The sequence below is a fragment of the Triplophysa dalaica genome, chromosome 11 (genome assembly GCF_015846415.1).
Source record: "Triplophysa dalaica isolate WHDGS20190420 chromosome 11, ASM1584641v1, whole genome shotgun sequence".
NCBI classification, from domain to species: Eukaryota; Metazoa; Chordata; class Actinopteri; order Cypriniformes; family Nemacheilidae; genus Triplophysa; species Triplophysa dalaica.
Window position 1 is genome coordinate 19,807,410 of NC_079552.1, and position 24,815 is coordinate 19,832,224.

Here is a 24,815-nt window from a genome sequence, read left to right on the forward strand (position 1 = left end):
ATGACTTCTCCAAGAGCTAATTGGAGCCAGGAGTCAGCCAACCTGGGGTCCAATCAATGTGATGAGATTGGATGTGTTGATTAAAGCTGGCCTGTCCAATAAAAAACATACACCAGTTTTGAGTTTGCTGTTCTGAAGAAGCGTTGTCTGATGTGAACCATGCCTCGCACAAAAGAGCTCTCAGAAGACCTACGATCAAGAATTGTTGACTTACATAAAGCTGGAAAGGGCTACAAAAGTATATCTAAAAGCCTTGATGTCCATGTGTCCACGGTAAAACAGATTGTCTACAAATGGAGAAAGTTCAGCACTGTTGCTACACTCCCTAGGCGTGGTCGTCCTGTAAAGATGACTGCAAGAGCACAGCGCAGAATGCTCAATGAGGTAAGTAGAATCCTAGAGTGTCAGCTAAACACTTACAGAAATCAACCAAAATTGAGTTGTTTGGAAAGAACACACAACGCTATGTGTGGAGAACAAAAGGCACAGCACACCAACATCAAAACCTCATCCCAACTGTGAAATATGGTGGAGGGGCATCATGGTTTGGGGCTGCTTTGCTGCCTCAGGCCCTGGACGGATTCCTGTCATCAATTGAAAAATGAATTCCAAAGTTTATCAAGACATTTTGCAGGAAAACTTAAGACCATCTGTCCGCAAACTGAAACTTAACAGATGATGGACGATGCAACAGGACAACGACCCAAAGCACAGAAGTAAATCAACAACAGAATGGCTTCAACAGAAGAAAATACGCCTTCTGGAGTGGCCCAGTTAGAGTCCTGACCTCAACCCGATTGAGATGCTGTGGCATGACCTCAAGAGAGCGATTCACACCAGACATCCCAAGAATATTGCTGAACTGAAACACTTTTGTAAAGAGGAATGGTCCAAAATTTCTCCTGACCGTTGTGCAGGTCTGATTTGCAACTATAGGAAATGTTTGGTTGAGGTTATTGCTGCCAAAGGAGGGTCAACCAGTTATTAAACCCAAAGGTTCACATACTTTTTCCACCCTGCACTATGAATGTTTACATGTTGTGTTCAATAAAAACATGAAAACGTATAATGTTTGTGCGGTATTAGTTTAAGCAGACTTTGTTTCTCTATTGTTGTGACTTAGATGAAGATCAGAACACATTTTATGACCAATTTATGAAGAAATCCAAGTAAGCCCAAAGGGTTCACATACTTTTTCTTTCAACTGTATATTTAACTCAACGGGAGGAAATGTGGGAATTATGTTAAACTGAAACAATGAATGTGGTGTGAAATTGTGTGAAATATACGACGAAGGTTGCAGCAGTTTGTCTTTCGACTACACATGCAAAATCCGCGATGGGACTGAGTTGGAAATGGAGACACAGAGTGATACGCGTCATAATCTGAAGACCACGCCCACGCCCACACCAACCGTCTCTTTGCATTGCGAGAAGCTGCATTTAGAAAATGTCTAAAAGCTAATATGTGATAATGTGTATAGCAAACAAGCTAAAAAAAAAACAAAAAATACGTTTTTAAAAGCTGTTGACCCAAAAAACAAGCGTTTTAGGTCATAAAAGTGGATTAAAAAGAGATGACAGACCCTCCAATCATCACGCAGACGCTCGGAGTCCGGGCCAGCCCACTCCTCCATTCATCCCAGAGATGCTGAGCGTCCGTGGGCGGGACATAATCGCAGCATTATCCAATGACCGTCTTGTTTCTGAGCACTGATGAAAAAAGTTTAAAGCAGCCCCATTGAAGTCAATGGACGCTGGGCTTCAACAGAGTAATGCACTGTACGCTACGGGAATGAATGAGAAGAAAATCGAGTCAGCCGACCTAAGTAGCTGATTCTGAACGAAATTGTTTTTGTTCGAGTGAACGTGTTTAACGCATTTTTAGTCAATAAAATGTTAACATAATAGTACATATATTTGACCATTCATTTTTTGACAATTATAGCAGTCTTAAAGAAATCGCGTCTGGTAACGTCTGCCTGAGGGGACAAGTGCAACAGAATGTGGCCAGGGTGAGAGGGGTCTGTGATGATGTTGCCTGCCTGTTTCTTCACTCTGGAGTTGTACAAGTGCTCCTGAAGGTTAGGCAGGTTAACACCTATTATTATATCAGCTGTCCTAACGGTCAGCTGATGTCTTCTTCTATCTGATTTGCTGGCTGACCAAAGCCAAACAGTTATAGAAGAGCACAGAACCAATTCAGAGACAGCTGAGTGAAACTGTGTCATCTGTGCTTGTGGCAGGTTGAACTTTTATTCGACAAAGAACGTATAACCCCTGCTGGGCCTTTTTCACAAGTGTATGTGAATGTCCAACTTCAGGTCCTGTAATAGTACTGCCCAGCAACTTGAATGAGGGGTTCTACTGAAGTCCACAGTCATCTCCACTGTTTTGAGTGTATTCAGTTCAAGGTTGATTTGACTGCACCAGACAGCCAGATGCTCAACCTCTTGTCTGTAAGCAGATTCGTCACCATCCTGGATAAGACTAATGATAGTGGTGTCATATGCAAATTTTGAGCGGGACGAGATAACCTACTCTGAAAGAAGCCGCAGAGCACTTGAGCACCGAGGCGTGTTCTGGTGTTAGCCAGGCTCGAACCCGTGTTCAGTCGAGAGTCATGCTTAAAAATGAATTCTTTAGTGGGGTTAGCAAACTCTTGTAGAGGTTGACCTTGAACTCCAATTTCTCCAAATGCCCGAGGACAGCGGAACTGTTCATTCATATCCCTTGTTCTGATTGGGCTAGAATAAGCCAGTCATCCAGATAATTCAGAATGCAGATGCCAGCCTGTCTCAGGAGGCCAAGCGATGCATCTGAACATTTGGTAAATGTACGCAGGACAGGAGAAAACCCGAAGGGAAGGACCATGAATTGGTAAGCCGTCCCTGGTCTGTGGCGGGGCGCTATGGGGATGTGAAAATATAAACCGATCCCCCGGGCGAATTTGGGCCATAATACATTTGGCAGAAAGCATCTCATAAGCGAGCGATTCTTAACATGTAAATCTAGAATGGGTTTCAGGCTGCCGTCTGTCTTTGGAACGAGAAATAGCGGCTGTAAAACCCTGACTCATTGTGATATGTGGGAACTTTCTCCTCAGCTTCTTTAACTTGCCGGGCTTGTACTTCATATCTGAGGATTATGTGCGATCGTCTGAGAGATTTTAAAAAGCGCTATATAAATAAGGTTGAGTTGAGAGTGGGGGCCATGATCTAGTGAGCTCTTGGTGCTCCTTTTGGAAGTAGGGAGCTAATCCGGCTGCAGGAACCACTCTTGAGCTGTGTTCCACCTCGATCGAAGACGACCAGTCGATTGGATTGATGAATGCAGCTCAATCATTTCACAGGCATGGGACAAAACTTCATCCAGCTCGTCTGTACTGCCGGATGAGACAATGTCGAGGCTGACAGGATCGCAGCGTTATGGTGGAGAGAGAGCATTTCCGGGGCTCAGCTGGCGTGGACTCATCTGCACGCTCGCGTTCTGGCTCGCGGCTCTTCTGCTTTTTCCGTCTCTGTTGGAGGAGGACAGGCGGGGGAGCGCAGGGGGCAGGACAACTGAAGAAGATGATCCGGGTGCGAAGCACGGCGAGGGAAAGACGCTCGCAGTGAGGACGTAACTCTATGTGCAACGCTGATAGCAAAAGATTTAACAGGATTCACTTCATACTTGTTCTGTTGGTCGGTCAACAAACTACACATCAAGCTTGAACAAAGCAATTGTGATGCAGAAAATACAACATTATTTTACAGCACAATGGGAAAATTGTAAATCATCTTGAAACAGAGCCTTCTCATCAACAGAGAAATCTCTGAACACTCTGTACAGTGTGTGTTTTATGAATAAAGGATCAGAGTTTCTAACATTGAAAGCAACCTGTGAGCATATTAAATGTAGTCACATTTTGGATCAATAACTCTGTAAATGTAAGAACTATGACAACTGGTCTAACCATTTTGCGCTGAATGACTAAGACGATGAACAAATGACTACATGTTTAGAGAAGTAAGACAATTGCACAGAGAACGATATATTACATTTTGAGCCACACGACATTAGCAACTAAAAATGTAGGAAACAACATACAATTGTACAACCAATTGCATGAATGTACTGAAGCAATTGCAATTTTTTCAAAATAAAATATGAAAAAATAAAATAAAATCTGTTTTGCACGAGTGACAGGATGATTTGCAGGTTGAATAACAAGATTTGAGAATTTCATTTCTGATCTGAGAAATGTGCCAAAGCAACTGAGAAGAACGGTAATTAATTTGACTATTTTCATCCCTTTCCCATTTCTATTTACAACATGGCGAATTGTGATGTCCAACTTTGTCTTCTCTTTAAACAAACATATCATTTAAATATAAAAAAAATGTCTATCTGTGTTTGATAGTTGTGTTTGAAATATTAACTTCAGCTTTGCTTTGAGAAGAGTTTAAGAAGGCACGTGAGCAAGGTTATGGAGTCATGTCCAAGGTAATGGACATTCAAAGCAAATAGTACAAATATGACCTCCAGGCAGCACTTTTGGCCACTACTGTATATATGAAACTGTTATTAGAAGATGTACTCATGCATTCTTCTTTGCAGCAATGCCATAGATCAACCGTTTTCTCCCCAATAAACTCGGCAGGAAAATGGATCTCATGGGCCAGAATTGAGAACCACTGATCTAAAATCTAGAAAACAAATTTGAATCATAGATTTAAACTGAATGACCATAAAAGAAATCAAAGTAAACTTATTTTTTTCAACAGCCATCGAAAATGTTTTTAGATAACTAAAGTGCTTGTGAACCACAAATAACATTTTCATGAATCCTGTTCTTCTTTGCCATGGCATAAATAATCATGACCTTACTGAACTTAATAAGAGCTACATTCTGAAAATCTGTTTACCATGAAGTGTCCTTTTGCCTCCAAGTTTGACCAAAATTGCAAATGTCAGTGTTCTTTCATTTAATCAGAAGAAATAAATGTAATTTGGGAAAAGTTAACAAAATTTGGTTTGCAGAAAGCTTGACACATCCAAACCCCAGATATAACATGATTTCTTAAGCAATTATTTACCTTCTGGCCCTGTAATCCTGGCATTCCTGGATTTCCAGGCTGGCCAGCTATCCCAGGTTCTCCGGCCTTACCCTTGATTAAAAAAAATCATGTACAAACATATAGAGTATGCATGTAAATATTATCTCATGTTTAATATCATCAGTATTTAAAAAAACTTTAACAATTCAGTAATTAAGTGTTTAATCTGAAAAACAAAATATTTTACCTCTGACCCTGGATGTCCTGGTTGACCTGCCACTCCACTATCACCTTTATGGCCCTAATGATGAGAAAGGTTACATTTCCATTTTCATATGTATGAATGTTTTGCTGATAAAATATAAAGCAAGAATAGCCTCTGTGAATGATAAACATTAGATCACTCTGAAATAATTCAGTAATTTTGTTTTGATAGATTGAGCAAACAGCATTGTGACAGACTTTTATCTTGGATGGATGGTTTGAATATTAAGGCACCTTTCAGAGTTATATTAAAAGATAATCTAAACACCAGCGAACGTTTTGGCAAGTTTACAATGGATGTAAAGCTTTTCTTTTGTTCTATTTCTTTATTTGGCCAAAAATGCTATTTGGACTGCACATATTTCTACATGTCTGTTAGAGTCTGGGCTTTGATGTTTTGTTTTTTGTTGTGGGCACCACGTGCTTGGTACTCACGTGTGCCTTATTTTTCTCTGATTACTTTCTCTCACCTGATTTTTGTTTGTACCTTTAGGTTTATCACTAATGATTACCCTCACCGGTTGCTCGTTTTGGTTTGCCCTATTTCTACCTCTCCTTTTTGTTCAATCAATGCGACAATGTTTTTTTTACCTGTTTTACCTAGTGGATTTACAGTTTATTTTTGTGATCATTGTATGCTTATCCAGGATTTACCAGCTAATCCCTGATTTAACGGATACCTGTTTGCGGTGTGGCTTCTGGGACTGTAGCTTGTTAAGGTTGTCCATCTCTGCCCACAACCTTACGGTGTTATTCCTCTGGCTTTCGGTTCCTGGATTCTTTTTTGTTTCTGCCGTGTGCTTTGGAGTTACCATGCTGCTTTTGATTTTGTGAAGAATACACTCTTTACCGGCTTCCTGCTTTTGAGTCCTTTTGTGTTCCATGACAATGTCTCCATTTTATCGCATAAATCCGATCAAACAGAATGTTATTGTTGCCATATTATTGCTGTAATATTTTTGCTGACATTTGAAGGTAATTGCAATAGAGATAATCTGGAGATGTTTTATTCCTCTGTTACCTTTGGCCTGCACCATTTCCCATTCAAATGCATCATTACACACATAATGAAAGGTGATTGTGAAATTTAGGCAAACAGATTCCAGTGTTCTACACATTAAATGAGTAAAAATTGACCACACTAGTGTGTTAATCGCGTGCACATGTCTTGTATTTTCTAAAACAATTATCATAAATATATAATAAATAAAAGCGAATCCAAATCAATGATTTCAATATAATTTAAACATTATAGATAGCATTAAGAGGTCAAAGACATGCATTTTGACCTTAGGGCCAGGTTGTCCATTTGAACCAGGTATTCCAGGCAAACTCCTCTCACCCTGTTGAAAGACCAACACAAACACAAAATGAGACCAACATGAAAAAAAAAATCCTTTCTTATACATTATGCATATATAAAATAATGACATTTCTAACAACTAATCAGATCTCTGGATAAGGTTTAGGGCCAGATTTACCAAACAGGCCACAATGGCACAAGAGCGCAATTTTACAAACTCCCGACGGGAGTGTAAATTTCTACGGGTGATTTACTATGAAGGCACTCATTAAAAACACAGGTAAAATATATCATTCCCATAATGACCATCGGAATAGGCTAAGAGCAGCCCAAATTAGTGCAGGGTTTAAAGGTGCACTGAAATAAAAAAGAAAAATTCCTTTTATAAAAAACATGTTGGTTAAGGACAACAATAAACAGATATGCTCCTTAAACTGCAACTGTGTTCACACCACCAGCAACTGTGTCGCCAGTCTCCCACTATGAGGTTGTTAGAAGGTATTCCTAACTTTTGTTCTTTTAGAAACTTTTATAAACAAAGCAGTAGTGGGACGGATTACGTAAACTCCAGTGTTGTACTCCCATTGGTAGTTGCTCCCGAAAGTTGCTCATCATCTGCATAAAGTGGAGCAATTCTAATTTTTTTTGCTTAGCTACACATGTCCACTCACTGTCGCCACTGACCTATTTAAGTAGCTAGATTGCTCATGACGTCATTACACTGAAGCCACTGTGCCGCCATGTTGGTACGTCCAAACATTCTATTGAATCACATGTTAACAATGAAAGATCGGCTTACCAGTCCCCGTTTTGAAGTCTTCCAGTAAATTGTTACAATGCAAAGGTCTTAGGCATGACAATGTACATTTATTTTAAGTCAGTAGTTTACCCATCTCTGAGTGAGTTGCATTCATCTTCATTACAGTAGCCTACAAAACAGATCGGCAGACGGACGGTATACCTCAACATATGATAAATGAGCTCATTCTAAATACAGATAAACGTCATGAAGTTTAATTCTAAACATTTATACCTGTCATTACAACAGAATTGTATGCAATACACTCACCTTAACGATTTCTATACATCGCTTTTCTGCCCGGAATAAACATAAACATTGGAAAAAACATCACAAGTAACAAATAATTTAAACGTATATGTTAAATGAAAACGAAGCATGTGCATAGTACGCTGTAAAACGTGTTATTTAAGGCCAATGATGCCCTCTGTCAGTGGGGCTTACCAACATGGCGGCATGAACAATTCCGGCGGTTTCACCTCCTGCTGTCGGTTTAGCGTTCAAGTTATTTATATAGATCAGTGACTGTCGCTCATGTTGCCGGAAGTAGCTGAGCTGGCTGTGTGAACTGGGCGCAAGCAAGGATGCGTGCTCATTCCAGGACATCACGTTAACACTTCAGCCTCATGTCAAAGTTCTTGTCCAATCAAATGCGCTTTTGAATCCAAAGACTCCTGGCCCCTTCACTATAAAAGCCACTGAAGCAGCGCATCATGTCAGCCCCTTTCACCACATTTATTATGTCCCACATAATGAATGACACACAGTGCACTAGATAGGACATGTAGGAGGATATGATTCAGACAGTGTAAACCTGTTGTCCATTGGGACAGTGTCACACACCAACGTAAATCTGAAGCTTTAAATTACACATCACTTTTCACATGTCTTCCCAATCTTTCCATTTACCACTGTGGTAAACATACTGCTAAATGTAGCTTTTTCAGGTTGACTGTGCCGAAAACGAAATGCTATTGGTTATTTTAAAGGGGGTTGAAATTATGTTCAACACAACAAATAATGCTGCGCGGTATTAGGTGATTCAGTAGATCTTTAAGACATGCTTTTATGGACGAAATAAAGCCGCAAATACCAATACAATGACGAGCCCAAACCTTAATAAATCGCATTGCGTGATTCCTTTAAATACTCTCCTCCCATAAAGTTTGTGTATGAAGTGGAATCTACTAGAAATGCCTTTGCAATTTCTAAATGTTTCTAAATATTACACTTCTAAATATAAGATTCACTCACAGGATCTCCAGCTACACCTTTGGCTCCTTTATGCCCCGTCATGCCAGCTTCACCCTTTTATACAAAAGAGATGTACATTAGTGTTTTTATTTAAAGTGTTTGTAAAGTAACACTTTAAAAGCACAGCACCGCTCTGTTTCTTTTTGAAAATACAGTAGAATCCACAAATCTGAGACCAGATCAGGTTTAAAAGTCTAATTTATCTGGAATCAAAAGAAGACTAAACATTTGATTCTGCACTATTTTCAGTCGATAATCGAATAAGCAAACTTGTGATACTAAGGATGTTAAACTACTTTGCCCAAAAGGTCAGATTTTGTAGCTTCTGCTCCAGAACAGAACACAATTTCTAGTCATGTTGGGATAACATGGATTAAAACGGTTTGCATAAACCTGCGAAGATCGTCCCATATCAAATGTATGTTATTATTAAAACACAGGGGGCACATAACAAACAGTACGAATTTATTGTTATTTACATTTACGCATTTGGGAGACGCTTTTATCCAAAGCGACTTGCTAATAACATTGCTTTATCCTATACATTTTTACATAGGTTTTTGCAATCCCCTGGGATCGAACCCACAACCCTGCGTTGTTAACGCAATGCTCTTACCACTGAGCTACAGGAAAGCTATTATTAGTTATTTTATTTCGAAATTATATTTGTAAAGCAGCATTTGTTGTTTTTATATAACAGAAACTAAAATGTGTTATTGGCAGAACCTCAATGTGTCCACATAACAAAAGAAAAGCATCTACATTAAAAATGTAAAACATCACCTTAATTCCCATTGGACCATCATTTCCAGGTATGCCTGGCATGCCCTAAAAATAGAACAACAGTCATTTTTTTAATGAATTAAAATAATGCATTGTATAATTGCTACAGTCAAACTTGACGAAACCTCTCTTTTACAACAAACATGTTAGAACGGGAAGGCCAATATTAAGGAGTCTCATAGGGTCTCGAGGGTTTTGAGATATAGTGAATTATCCCTCAAAAGTGATCCTTATATGCATTGAATGATTTTCCGAGAGCATTGTGTTATGTAAGGGATTTTCCTCGGCCTCTGATGAAGCTAACATGCACGGGATGTCTGGATTAATCAAACGTTTCCCTTTTGGCATCTTCAGGCATTGTCAGCCAAAAGGTTTAATCGTTTTAACAGAGTGTTGTATATTCAGATAGCACAGTAATATACAGTAGGGACCAGCTCCACCGGATATAACCACAGATCTGCAAACCTACACAACTTATAGAAGCATAAAGACTTCCTTTTTCCTGTTATTATAATCAAAGTGCTAAGAACCAGTTGTTAAAGAATATGAAATCTTTTCCCTTATTATTGTGTACGGTTTGTTTTATTTTGCTGTGTATTATGAAACCTTATCTGTACAATGCCCTTGGAAACAATACAAAACATGGTAGTATTGTGGTGAAACATAACACCACCATAGCAATCCCGGAAAAGCCCCTGATGAGCACGGGTGGGTTTAGGGTCTCTTTTTGGGAAACCCCACACTGACAAACACAAACATGCACGCACTCTCTGACTCACATTATTTCGCAACATGTAGGAACAGATTTTAGGCCGTGGGCAAATGTTCAGGCTGGTTTATTACCCCTACACAGTATGTGTTACGTTTTACTGGCAGGGTCTCTCTCTTAGAAGCAATAAAAATGAAAACAGTATATCAAACTGTATCTCAAGATCCAAAACACAGACCATTGCATAGATTGATGGCTGTTCTAGAACCTTCTATAAAACTTAACAATTTAGGTTAAGGCTAATAGCAGAACACTACTTACATGCCAAGATTTGTCGATTTATCATTTTAAAGTATTGCTATGGTAATGCACAATTCCTTTCTGAATCCTTTCTCTTTATAATGTATGTCTTGGCCATATGATCTGCAGAAATCTTTTCTTGCACTGCAACATTATTATATTTTATAGCCTATACACAGGTCTTTTGTTGGATCAGTTCACCATCAATTCACTTATAGTGTGGCCAGTTGAAACCATCATATCTCTAGCAAATGAACAAATGTAGTTTATTTATACATTCTCAACCATTGTGTCTTAAAAAGAATACAAAGCAGAGTACTGTGACAAACATGTTGCAAACATTTTAAGAACTCATCCACCATTGAATAAAACAATGTTGGTTACACTTTATGTTAAGGTCCAATTCTCACTATCAACAAACCATTAACTACGGCTTTTGCCTCAATAAACTCCTAATCTGGTGTTTATTAATAGTTAATAGTTAGTGGTAAGGTTAAGCCATTGGTTAGGATTAGGGATGGAGAATATGATCGTACAGAATATGTGCTTTATAATTCAATATATTAATACATGACCATGACAGATCTTTGGGATAGCTATTCCTTTAAAACCAGCATTGGTGCGATAATGCTCTCTCCCCCCCGCTCTTTCTCTCTCTGTTTATGATCAATGCTGTAGCTCTGTGAGAAAGTGAGAAACAGCTGCCCCGATATCATGTGCCAGTACTTTGGCACTGCCCTCCAAACACTTTCTGTAACGCCTTACTGGAGCGGAACAAGTATCAATGCAAAAAAAAATCAATCGGCACTTGCCAAGTATAATGTTTAGAGGTGAGTGCCACAAATGTTGACGTTGGTAATTGATATTGGCAGGCACTTGTCGAGCCGAGGAAAACATATATATTTATGATGTGTTGTTTACAGACTAATTGTAGTCATTATTTAAAAATCCTGTTGAGGGGTTGAGCATGGACGTAATGGTCAGGCGTTGGTTTGTGAATAAAGAGAAAAAAAACAAAGACATTATAAAAGACTTAACAATGTTAGCATATTCAGCAAAGCCACCTTGAAATAGCTTTTTGGTGCATTTTCCATGATAAGCGGAAGCAGATGTTTGGTCTGGGTTTGCTCTGAGGGGACTAGTAAAAGAACATGGAAAGTTGTTGCAAAATGTAGGACCTTCCATTGCTGTCAGAACATAAATTCTCACGCCACTGAAAATGGCCTTGGAAAAAAGAATGTTACAAGAAATTAAAACTAAATTCGGCTAAATTTTTTACGAATTCATGTTTATTACTATCCATCCAACACCTAACACATTTTCATAGATTTTTTTGCACACTAAAATTAATGGTTTGTTTAAACGTTTGGTTTTGGGTTTACGCAACCCAAAGGATAATTTAGACCCATTGGTGCATCTGGGTTTATCTATAATTTTCCCCGACCACGTGTTAAAAAAACGACATAACATCAAAATAATCTTCAGACTTCAAGAAATATTAAACAAAGCTTAGTCACTCACATAAATAAATAAATAAAATTGTTTGTTTAAGCCACAGTGTCATTGTCATGATACTGTGTGTATTTTTAGTTTTGGCTCTAAAACAGTGACTAACAGGATTGCTAACACCAGGGAGAAAACAATGATAGATGCAATCCTTAAATAAATCAACATCAAATAACAATAAATCCAATACATGGAGCAATACGAAGCTATACTGGATGTATCCACAAATGTCTCAATGATTTGTTCTGCTAATCATTAGATTGTTTTTGGTTTATCCTGAGATCAGCTAGATGGTTCTGGATAATGCTCTTTTCTACAATTTGATTCATTTTTCAAGTGATGAGAACCATTTCAGTCACATTGCTGAATCATCTAATTCCCATTAAAGTGATACTTCAACCAAAAAAGAAAATTCTGTCGTCATCTACTAACCTTTGAGTTGTTACAAATCTGAATACATTTCTTTGTTCTGATGAACACTGAGAAAGATATTTGGAATAATGATTATAATAGTGGTGGGCATAGATTATTTTTTTAATCTAGATTAATCTAGATTAATTCCAAGATTAATCTATATTAATCTAGATTAAAATGGCTCATTTGAATTCTGCCGAAGGCATTCAGAATATGTGTGCTACCCAAATAATGACTAAAAGTAAGTCTTTGAGAACGGGTTTCTCAAGCCAGGTGGCCATAAGACCAGGGGCTCATCTCCTGTTTCCAAAATGCATCACAAACTGCTTGAGAAAGCAGTTCTACTATGATAATTGGTGATGAAAATTAAATTATGTTCAATAAGATGAACTTGTGTTTACTTCCGCATTAGCTAAGGGATGCTTTGCGTTTAGGTGGTACTTGAGACTGGAAGAGCTCCTACAGTACATATACATTTAGTCATTTAGCAGACGCTTTTATCCAAAGCGACTTACAAAGAGTGAGGGAGCAACAAGCGATATTTCATACAGGAGCCATAATACATTAGATCTCAATACAAAGTTACTGGTTTCAACTAAAGCTAGACCACTACCTGTTGAGAGAAAGTGTTTTTTTTAAACCAATTCCGCATAGCACAAGGTGCAAACAACCTTAGTCTTGTGGATATTTCTATTGGGAAGCTTCTTAAAAATTAATATTCCCTGAAGCAAACCCGGCGGCTTCATAGCTGCATCCATGTTAGCACGTCACGTTTGATGCGGTAATTTCACAGTAACGTTATGTTGTGTTCAGACCAAACGCGAATGGCGTGTCAAGCGCGAGTGATTTATATGTTAATGCAAAGAGCCAATAGACCTACTTGCTGCGCGAATCGCGCGAATGAAGCCCTGGTTATGAGATGATGAGGCGGCTTCTGCTTCCGCGAATGACGCGAATCACGCAAGTTGAAAAATCTATATAATAAGAGTCTCACTGCGTTAACGGCGTTAACGGCCCACCACTAGATTATAACCAAACAGCTCTTAACGATAAAGTAATTTTCCTACTATGCGAGTCAATGGGTGTTGAGATATGTCTGGTTATAAGCATTCTTCCACATTCCACATTCAAACAGGCCCAGGTGATGCCCCACATTGGACCCCTCTGCTCCCGACAGTTACAGACCTGTCTCTCTCCTACCATTTATTGCAAAAACACTTGAAAGGGCAGCGTTCAACCAGGTGTCTTCCTACCTATCCCAGAACAAACTACTGGATGACAAGCAGTCTGGCTTCAAAACAAACCACTCCACTAAGACTGCACTGCTATCGGTCACAGAAGCACTGCGGCTAGCCAAGGCAGAATCTAAATCCTCGGTCCTGATTCTGCTAGACTTATCTTCAGCGTTTGACACTGTCAATCACCAGATACTGCTAGCAACCCTGTCATCGCTAGGAATCTCAGGCTCTCCTCCCCGCTGGTTCAAATCCTACCTCTCCAACAGATCCTTCAGGGTGTCATGGAGGGCCTCGCTGTCCACTGCTCACCACTTGATCACTGGGGTCCCTCAGGGTTCTGTGCTTGGACCGCTGCTTTTTTCCATCTACACGGCATCCTTGGGACCCATCATATAGGCACATGGCTTCACATATCACTGTTATGCTGATGACACCCAGATCTACATCTCGTTTCACACAGACGATGCCACTGTAGCAGCTCGCATTATAGCTTGCAACGAGGACATCTCAGCTTGGATGAAAGAGCATCACCTCCAGCTGAACCCTGCCAAGACAGAACTACTTGTGTTTCCGGCACACCCTACGGTGCAACACAATCTCAACATCCATCTTGGCCATACCACAATCACTCCTTCCAAAACAGCCAGGAACCTTGGATTCATATTTGATTAACAGCTGTCCTTCAATGATCACATTGCTAAGACAACATGGACATGCCGATACGCCTTATTCAACATTAGAAGTGTTAGACCTTATCTCACTGAGCATGCGGCACAACTCCTTGTCCAGGCCCTGGTAATCTCAAGGTTGGACTACTGCAATGCTCTCCTTGCTGGTCTTCCTGCAAAGGCTATCAAACTGCTCCAGCTGGATCAGAACGCATCAGCACGCCTCGTCTTCCAACAGCCCAAAAGGGCTCATGTGACACCCCTTTTCATCTCTGTCCACTGGCTTACTTTCACACCCTCCTGCACTCCTATACCCCATCAAGATCCCTGCGTTCAGCAAACCAGCGGCGTCTTGTATTGCCTTCTCATAAGGACAGTAAATCGCTTTCCCGCTCATTCTTCTTCACAACTGCTTCCTGGTGGAACATTCTTTCTAACTCTGTCCGGTCAATCACATCTCTCACAACATTATACTCTTCTGTGAATACCTGACAGACAAATAAATAAATAAATTAAAAGAACCTAACCCCACTAACCCTTTCGCTCAACAGGTAGTGGTCAAGCTTTTGTTGAAACCAGTAACTTTGTATTGGCACCTAATGTATTATGGCTCCTGTATGACATATCACTTATTGCTCCTAAACTCTTTGTAAGTCGCTTTGGATAAAAGCGTCTGCTTAATGACTAAATGTAAATGTTCCAAATATCTTTCTCTGTGTTCATCAGATCAAAGGAATTTATACACATTTGGAACAACTTGAAGGTCAGTAAATGATGACAGAATTTTCAATTTTGGGTAAAAAAGTATCCCTTTAAGCTTCATAGAAAACATACCCTTGCATGCCCGAAGTAAACGGAATTACCCACCAATATTTATTCATGTCAAATTAGTCAACCAAACTGAAAAGTTTGAAGCAAAAAATCTTCTCTACTTTCATGTTAATGATCATAGCAGATATACTGTGATGAAGCTACTGTATACTCACATGAAGTCCCTCTCTTCCATCGAGTCCAGGAATTCCAGGTAGTCCGAGATCCCCCTGAATGGTAAAAGATAGTCTGTCAATTTATGACAAGACTCTTTAATTGTTCTCATACACTGTCATTTGAAGACAGCAGAAAAGTACAGCAAGGTCCACACGTATGAGAATGGAAATTTTCTAAATTACAAATTCTTTATGTCACTTACAATACTAGGTACAATATTAAATAGACTATTATACAGGACCTAGGTTTAACGTCTCATCCGAAGGATAGATGACAGTGGTAAATCGGATGACATAATAACGCAGTGATAAGTCCACAGATGCAGAACACAATTGTAAACCAAAGTGATGCCTACAAAATACCTGTATTGCTTCTTATAATTTGCCCACCTTACTCAATGAACTAAAAACTTTATATAAACCTTACAAACATGTAGGATATAGGATGATATGTACACAAATGCAGAAGACCAAACATTAAGCATCCCTCTGATTGTGTCACAATATGTATTTTAGTTACTTTATGAGGGGTTAGAGCTCTCATCATGATGATAAAGTATTTTATAGTAGTATTTTGTCAAATAACTGATCTAATTGTCTGTTTTGTTTATGTCTCTTACAGCCAAATAAAGAACCAAATAGAAAATAAGTCTATAATTAACATCAAAGCTTTCATACCTTAAAAAGTGCTAATGATGTTCTTTCTTTCGTTTTGACATCCTTGCAGTATTTTACAATACGTTAAGTGCAGAGCCACTACACCAGAGAATTATTCATCTCTTACAAGAGGTGGAAGACGGGACTTTCTTTTTTTGTGTGTCTTGAATAATGGCTTACAATGTGATGACATAAAATATTTCATGGCATTTTACTGTATATTTGTTTGTTTGGTTGTACTGCATGTACAGTGTGCAGTGAAAGGATTTATGAAAACAAAATGCTGGGAAAGAATTGCAGGCACTTTATAAACTTTTGAAGCTGCTGGGAACAAAAGCAATGTCGCAATGCTGTCTCACAGCTACAACAGCTCAAGTACAGCAAAATATTGATTTTATTATATTATAAAATTGTATTCATGGGGCTGGACACAAACTTGGGACCTATGAGTCAACTGTTATTTATGTCAGAACAAAACATTAATTATGTTTCTTAAAGCCAGGGATATGGTTGAAATAACTCATAAAATAAATCTTAAGAAGTTTTCATTCTTTTGTGTCTAGTCCAAAATGTGTATAGTGTATGAACCTATAGTTTCGCATTTTCTCTGGCTTTGAGAAAAGTCAATGTAGATGCATACTTTAAGAGAGTCTTTGATGTTAAAATGATGCTGAACTAAGCAAATAATCCAGGATTTGTCCTTTAGGGAAGCACTAAGATTGAAATGATTTAATAAAAACCATCTGTCAGGGTACGTCTGGAAGCAGACAGTCTAAATCAACATGGAAGAGGGAATGATGGTGCTCTTTATAGCTCTCTATACAGATTATTTTTCCATATTCGCGGAATAAATAAACTATTAATTGCGATTGATCTCCTAAAGTAAAACAAGCTATGCATCATTACCTTTTGACCAATTCCTCCTGGGATGCCATCTTTCCCATCTCTACCAGGTATTCCCTTGATGAAAAAACAAAAACTGCATTAAACCATAATACTATTTATACCATAGACTTTTCACAAAAGTAAAATGATTGACTGTTACTTACAGGCTGTCCTGGATCTCCAGGTGGACCCGTAGGCCCTACGCTTCCTTTGTCTCCCTAAAATAGATGGTGTGTCTGTCAATGCAATAATGCAGCACTAGAACATATCAAACAAATGAGATTTCATTGCTGTTTAAACTCTACCATGCATTTGTTGTATTGTATCGCCCATAACAGCATCTCTCTAGGCACCATGTCCATGTCTTATTCCAAAAATATACTGTATCAGAGTATGGTATTGTTCAAAAACAAGCAACCAGATATAGCAGCTTATACCAGATATAGATGATTATAAATATGGTGGTGAATGTGGACTGCAAACAATTTTTAAAAGTGCTGATGCTTGTCAAATCAGGAGACACTGTTTAAACATACTGTAATATAGTACATTAGAACGTTTTACTGGAGAGTAGATGAGCATGACCAAATGATCCTAGTGTTAAAGGGATAGTTCACCTAAAACTGAAAATTCTTAAATAGTTTACTCACCTGTAGGTTGTTTCAACATTGTATGAACACAGAGGAAGTTGTTCTTAGAATGTCTGTGACTTAACAGATCTCATACCCCATTCACTGCCATGTAATGAAAATAAATACCATGGGAGTCAATGGGGGATGATATCTGTTTGGTATCTGACATTATTCCAAATATATTCCTTAATGTTTAGCAGAACATAGACATTTTTACAGCTATGGAACAATCTAAGTCTGATGACACAATTGTCATTTTTGGCTGAAATATCCCTTTAAAGAGACCTCAATTCAAGAGAATTTTCATGTCAACAGGAAAGAATCAGGGATAACAGGGAGAGTTGGAATTAGCTGCAGTAGTTAAGAGAAAGGTATTTATACCATTTGACCGTCTTTGCCTGTTGGCCCTTGTGTACCCTGATTACCAGCAGACCCCTAGAGAGGAGAAAGTTTATATTCAGTAAAGAGCAATGTTTATTAAGTGCAAATTCAATAGTGGGATTAAATGTTTTTAATCTATATTTCTTGTAATAAAACTATGGGTTTACTACAGTAACCATAATATTCATCATATATATAAATGCAATATCGCTTCAGGGCTCTCCATTGTTTGCCAAGTGGTTGATATCCTTAGGACAACATCATGTTGACCCTGGGACAGCATTTAAATAAACCAATCAGATGTCAGAAATTAGTTTACAGTTTATTTTAAAGAGTAAGTAACATTATATCCTGAAAATTACATTTCATGCAGTGTGTTATGTTGCCGTGCTGCCAAGTTGTAAGTCCGAAGTTGAATGAAAAACAAAGTTATTGGCTTGTAAAAAAGGGAGTCGACTCTGAATCACGCAAAAGAGATGTGACTCCGAATCTCTAACCGCCGTGTATCTACGTCACTAGAAATAGTTCTCGCCTACGTTTTGCTGGGACTGCCGCAAAATCTTCACTCTCCTCCCCCAAACACTGCAGCTCATTTGTGATGTGTCTAGAACTTGTGTTCTATGTTGTGAAACTAAGTCCGTCTTATTTAAACTACTGTAGTTAGTTAGTTAGTTTATTGTCCTTGTATTAAAATACAACGAAATTACAGTGCAACTCCCCTTAGTGCAGTTTAAAACACACATAATATAAACATTAATATAACAATATACATAAAAGACATTAAAATAAGCCATAGATGATTAGTTTATAGTAGAGTTATTTAGTGTTCTTATGGCACATGGAAAGAAACTGTCCCTGAATCTGGAAGTTCAAGTCTTAATCGATCTGAGGCGCCTACCTGAGGGCAACAGATCAAAAAAGTCATGGGCTGGATGGGATGAATCTTACATAATGGATCTGCCCCTCTTGAGGCACCGGGAACTGGAGATCTCCTCCAGGGAGGGCAGAGTGCAGCCAATTATCCTTGAGCTGAATTTATGACCCTCTGCAGTAACTTGTCTCCTACTGAACTCCCAGCATACCACACAGTGATAGAATAAGGGAGCACACTCTGGATGCTTGAATTTGTCCTTCTAGCTGAGATGTTCAGCGGGTTTTACAGGCCGTACCTCATAGTTCCTCAAAAAAAAGAGGATTGCGCCCCATTCTAGATCTGCGTATCCTGAACAGGCACCTACACAAGCTGCCGTTCAGGATGCTCATGCAGAGACGCATCCTGAAGTCTATAAGATGTCAGGATTGGTTAACAGCTCCCTTTGAGCCACACACATCCCGGGCGACCTGAACCAGACAGCCTACGCGCTTTCTCGTCAGTCGACACCCTGCAGTGAATGGCGACTCCACCCCAGCGTAGTCCAGCTCATTTGGGTGTAGTTCGGGCAGGCACAGGTAGACATGTTCGCCTTCCTGGACACCACCCATTGGTGTCAAAAATATGACAAAAATAGCCCTGCATATCATGACTTCTATCCAGATACGGGGAGAGTACTCAAAAACAGGCTGGTAAAGTTTGTTGTAAAGAGTACCAATGAATGTGATACTCAAACAGAGGAGAATGTGTATGAGCACTTTGATAACAGGAAGACGGTTGAAACCCAGTTACCAAAGTTTGACATGACTAAAGTAATTCCACAAGAAATCAGTGTAGAGGGTGATGTCAAAACTGATTTAAAAAATGAAAGTGAGAGCAATGAACTGTGAACTGTATATTGAGCAGCGAGAAGGATTTGAAACATTTGAAGCCAGAAACAGAAGATAAATTGGTATGTAGGCTCAGTAAGTCACTGTATGGTTTGAAACAATCAGGACGAAACTGTAATAAGATGTTGCATGATTTTCTAATTGAAAATGTTTTTTTTTCAAAATTCAGCTGAATGTTGTATATACGGTAAAAAAACGATAAAGAGTCATGTTGATCATTTGGGTTGATCTTATTATTACTAACCTTTCCTGGAAATCAAAGAAACAACAAACTGTTGCTCTATCTACTTGTGAAGCAGAATACATGGCTTTGTCAGCTACTGCACAGGAAAGCCTGTATCTTGCTAACTTATTAAATGGAATGGACAATGTGCTTGAATATGCCCCAGTGAAAGATTTTTAGGACAATCAGGGTGCTATTGCTCTATCAAAAAAACCCTGTATGTCATCAAAGGTGTAAGCATATTGACATCAGATATCATTTTGTCAGATCTATGCTTATTGATGACAAAATAACTTTTCATTACTGTTCTACAGCTGATATGGCGGCCGATATTTTAACCAGACCTGTGTCTAGAGTTAGAATGGATACATCTGTTTTTATTTTTGGCATGTGATGCACTGTGTTATATTATGTCAATTTAAGAACAAGTGGGAGTGTTGAGGTCTGTTGTTGTATGTTCTCAATTGATCATGTGACCTAGTTTCTGGAACTGGGCGGAGTGACACACCTGTGTGCAATCTTTAATAAAATGGCCATTGTTCATTCTCGTGTGAGATGTGCAAGTAGGTGAAACGAATCTTTGACTATCTGTGTGATATGTTATATCCTCCTTTATGAGAACTGGCATTTTTAGCTCTTTTGGGGAATGGCTGCGCCAACCGTGTGTGAACCTCTGAGTGGACCCTTTAAGCTGTCTGTCATTAAGCCTCTTATCAAAAAACCAAACTGAGACCTCAATGAACTTGGAAGCTATAGAACGATTTAAAATCTCACGTACTTGTCAAAAATATTATAAAAAGTAGTGTCCACTCAGTTGTGCTCTTTCCTACAAAATAATGACATACACCAAAAATTTCAGTCAGGTTTAAGACCGCATCATAGCACTGAAACCGCGCTTGTTAAAATTACAAACATCCATCTTATAGAATCAGATAAAGGTAACATCTCACTTCTAGTCCTGCTTGACCGTAGTGCTGCTTTCGATACTGTAGACCATAAAACACTTTTAGATCGTTTACACAATTATACCGGTATTCAGGGACAGGCAATTCAATTCAATTCAAGTTTATTTATATAGCGCTTTTCACAATGTGTATTGTTTCAAAGCAGCTTTAATGGGGCAAACAGGAAAAACAGATAAGTTAGAACACAGCAGAGTGCATGGTGTTTATACAACGAGTAAGATCATTCTAATAAATAATATCTAATTTCTAAATAAATAAATAGATGAATGAATGCAGTCTCCCGGTGAGCAGGCCAACACTGCCCTGCTGTGGCGAGGAACCCAAACTCCAATGATTGATTAATGGAGAAAAAAACCTCGGGAGAAACCAGGCTCAACCGGGTGGGCCAGATCCCCTCTGACGTGTCATAGCTGCACTCAAACTGCTGACATGTGATTTAAGTTTAGCATTTAATACCAAATATTGTAACTTCAGCATTAATAAGACAAATAGTCCGTCTTTGCTCTTGGTTGGGGATGTAGTGGTCTGAGCTGGGATGGTCCGATGGTCATATTTCTCTTGGCTGGTGGTGGAATTGCCTTAGATGGAGCTGGGATGGTCAGTCAGTCTGCAGCTGTAGCTAGCGTAATCTCAAATTGGGGATGGGTATCTGTCGGTCGTCTGGACATGGTGGAACTTCTTCCTACCTCGGGATGGGCATCTGTCGGTCGTCTGGACATGGTGGAACTTCTTCCTACCTCGGGATGGGCATCCCGAGGCAGAGGTGGAAAGAGAATAAAAAGAATAATTAGCGTAGCTGCTGTTCATTAACTATGAATTATGTGAAGGCTTGGCTGAAAAGATGTGTCTTTAATCTAGATTTAAATTGGGAGAGTGTTTCTGACCCACGAATAGTATCAGGAAGGCTATTCCAGAGTTTAGGTGCTACGTATGAGAAAGCTCGTCCCCCTTTGGTGGATTTTGTTATTCTAGGTGTTATCAAAAGTCCTAAGTTTTGAGATCTTAGAGAGCGTGATGGGTTGTAACGTGATAAAAGCTTGGTTAAGTAAGTAGGTGCTAAACCGTTCAGGGCTTTGTAAGTAATTAAAAGAATTTTAAAATCAATACGATACTTAATGGGTAGCCAGTGAAGCGATGATAAAACTGGGGTTATGTGATCGTATTTTCTTGACCTAGTAAGAACTCTGGCAGCTGCATTCTGAACTAACTGTAGTTTGTTTATCGATGATACAGGACAACCACTAAGTAGAGCATTACAATAGTCAAGCCGTGAGGTCACAAATGCATGAATAAGCTTTTCTGCGTCTGCAACACATAAACTATTTCGTAATTTGGCAACATTTCTAAGGTGGAAGAAGGCTGTTTTTGTGATATTTGAGATGTGATTTTTAAATGACAGGTTGCCGTCTAATATAACGCCTAGGTCTTTAACTGTATTTGTTGGAATAACAGTGCAGCTTTCAATTTGCAGGCTGTAATCGGAGATATTCTGTTTACTTGATTTTGGTGCTATAAGTAATATTTCTGTTTTGCTAGAGTTTAAAAGGAGGAAATTACTAGTCATCCAATGTTTTACGTCCTCGATGCACTCTGCCAGTTTGGATAGCTTAAAGGAATCATCTGGTCTGCAATGGTTCAGATCTAGCTCATCAGATCAATATGTCTATTTAAATGGGGAATTGTCAAATCTAACTCAAGTAAATTACGGATTACCTCAGGGATCGGATTTAGGACCCTTGCTTTTCTCCATATACATGCTGCACCTTGGCAACTTTATTAGAAAACATGGAATTAGCTTCCACTGTTATACAGATGACACTCAGCTATATATCTCATCAAGACCAGATGATTCCTTTGAGCTATTCAAATTGGCAGAGTGCATCGAAGATATAAAACATTGGATGACTAGTAATTTCATTCTTTCAAACTCAAACAAAAAAGAAATATTACTTGTAGCACCAAAAACACGTAAAAATAATATCTCCGATTATAACCTGCAAATTGAAGGCTACACTGTTACCCCAACAAACACCGTTAAAGACCTAGGCGTTATATTAGACGGTAACCTGTCATTTAAGAAACACATCTGAAATGTCACAAAAACAGCATTCTTCCACCTTAGAAATGTTGCCAAATTACAAAATATTTTATTCTGTTGACGCAGAAAAACTTATTCATGGAATTGTGACCTCAAGACTAGTAGACTTGTAATGCTCTGCTTAGTGGTTGTCCTGCATCATCAATAAACAAAATAGAAAGTTAGTTCAGAAGGCAGCTGCCGGAGTTCTAACCAGGTCAAGAAAATACGATCACATGACCCCAATTTTATCATCCCTTCACACCCTTCACTCGTATTGATTTTAAAGTTCTTTTAATGACATATAAAGCCTTAAACGGTTTAGCCCCTCCCTGCTTAACAGAGCTTCTATCACATAACAACCCATCACGCTCTCTAAGATCTCAAAACTCAGGACTTTTGATAACACCTAGAATAACTAAATCCATCAAAGGGGGTAGAACTTTCTCTTACGTAGCACCGTAATTTTGGAATAGCCTTCCTGATACTATTCGAGGGTCAGACACACTCTCACAATTTAAATGTAGATTAAAGAAACATATTTTCAGCCAAGCTTTCACTAATGCATAGTTAATGAACAAAAGCTACACTAATTATTCTGTTTCTGTCTCTGCATTGGGATGGTGGCCCGTCACGAGGTAGGGAGAGATTCCGCCAGGCCCAGATGAACATCACATGCCCATGCCCAACCAGAGATAACGCCAGCTACAGCTGAAAAGCCTGTGCCATCCTTCTGCGAGAGCCTGCGGACTGACAGACCATCCCAGTTCCATGTCAGGCAATTTCATCACCGCCCAAGAGAAAGGCAACCATCTGACCATCCCAGCTCAGACAATTCCATCCCCAACCAAGAGCAAAGATGGACTACTTGTCACATTAATGTTAAAGTTACAAAACTTGGTATTTAATGGTAAACTTGCATCACATGAAAGCAGATTGAAGTTATAGCTGCATTCATTGGCATTGATTGGAGGTTGCTTGGTGGGTGTTTGTGGGGACTGGGGGAGCTCCTTGGCTGTGGTTGGGGGGATTTTATTGTTGGGGCTGTGTGGGTGTTGTTTTGTAGTCGATGTCGGACAGCAAAGGAATAAAGCTACATGCCATTACTATTTTTCCCTGGTTGTTCCTCTGTTTTCGGGTGAAGATCGCGAAGTGGGACCGGGTTGGACCTGCAGTGGTCCTGGGTTGCGGGTTGTGGGCTCTCCCTACCTCTTGGTTTGCTCTGTGGCTTTTGGTCAGGGTGAGTGAGTGCAGCTATAACCAGAGATGGGAACAAGTCACATATGGCCAAGTCCAAGCAAGTCTCAAGTCTTAACTATCAAGTCTTGAGTCAAGTCTCGAGTCACAGTTTAGACTAATCAAGCAAGTCAAGTCAAGTCAAGGGTTCACCCTAAGCAAGTCAAGTCAAGTCCTGATAAGTTTCAAGTCAAGTCAAGTCGCAGTACTAAAATAAACAGAGGTAAATTTTTTAGATACATGTTTATTTTTGCACAGAAAAGATGAACTTATATACATACATTATGTATCTTATTCACATTGCTATATATGAATTATATGCATATCTGTGCAACATTAATATCTGAAAATAAAAGTGTTGCTTACACAAAAGAAATCCAGTCTGAAATGTATAATAAAATCTAATTCAATTTAATTGCAACGTCTACACAGAAATGGAAATACTTGTATCTGAGAGAATGCATTTATACAGGCTATGAAGCTTATAAACTAAGAATTGTGATTGAAAACTTGACTATTGTATGTTTTAAGTATATGATGCTGTAATACTTGTGCTGTCCATTAATGTGAACAGTAGGCCTATAGGGAATTTGCATCTATTGATGGGAATCCCGGATCATTTTATTGACTTCGGTATTGAATCTTGTTTATCAAAATGAACGAATCTTTTTCATTTCGGTAGAATATAAATAAAATGTATGTTAATATAGCCCAGTGATGAAGTTATGATGCT

General features: G+C 39.0%; 1 protein-coding gene across 4 annotated transcripts in view; it reads right to left on the reverse strand.

Annotated features, from left to right (window-relative positions):
• col21a1 (collagen, type XXI, alpha 1) overlaps positions 1-24,815 on the reverse strand; it is a 75,389-nt gene that overhangs the window by 17,315 nt on the left and 33,259 nt on the right. For all 4 annotated transcript variants that reach the window (XR_008908294.1, XM_056760760.1, XM_056760759.1 and 1 more), the window contains 9 exons: positions 17,821-17,874; positions 16,972-17,025; positions 16,829-16,882; positions 15,266-15,319; positions 9,445-9,489; positions 8,662-8,715; positions 6,595-6,648; positions 5,289-5,342; positions 5,081-5,152 (listed from right to left, as the gene is read on the reverse strand). Coding sequence is in view for 3 of the 4 variants with exons in the window: in XM_056760760.1 (XP_056616738.1) it covers positions 5,081-5,152; positions 5,289-5,342; positions 6,595-6,648; positions 8,662-8,715; positions 9,445-9,489; positions 15,266-15,319; positions 16,829-16,882; positions 16,972-17,025; positions 17,821-17,874 (495 nt within the window). In the remaining variant the exon portion in view is untranslated. The remainder of the gene's footprint in view (positions 1-5,080; positions 5,153-5,288; positions 5,343-6,594; positions 6,649-8,661; positions 8,716-9,444; positions 9,490-15,265; positions 15,320-16,828; positions 16,883-16,971; positions 17,026-17,820; positions 17,875-24,815) is intronic.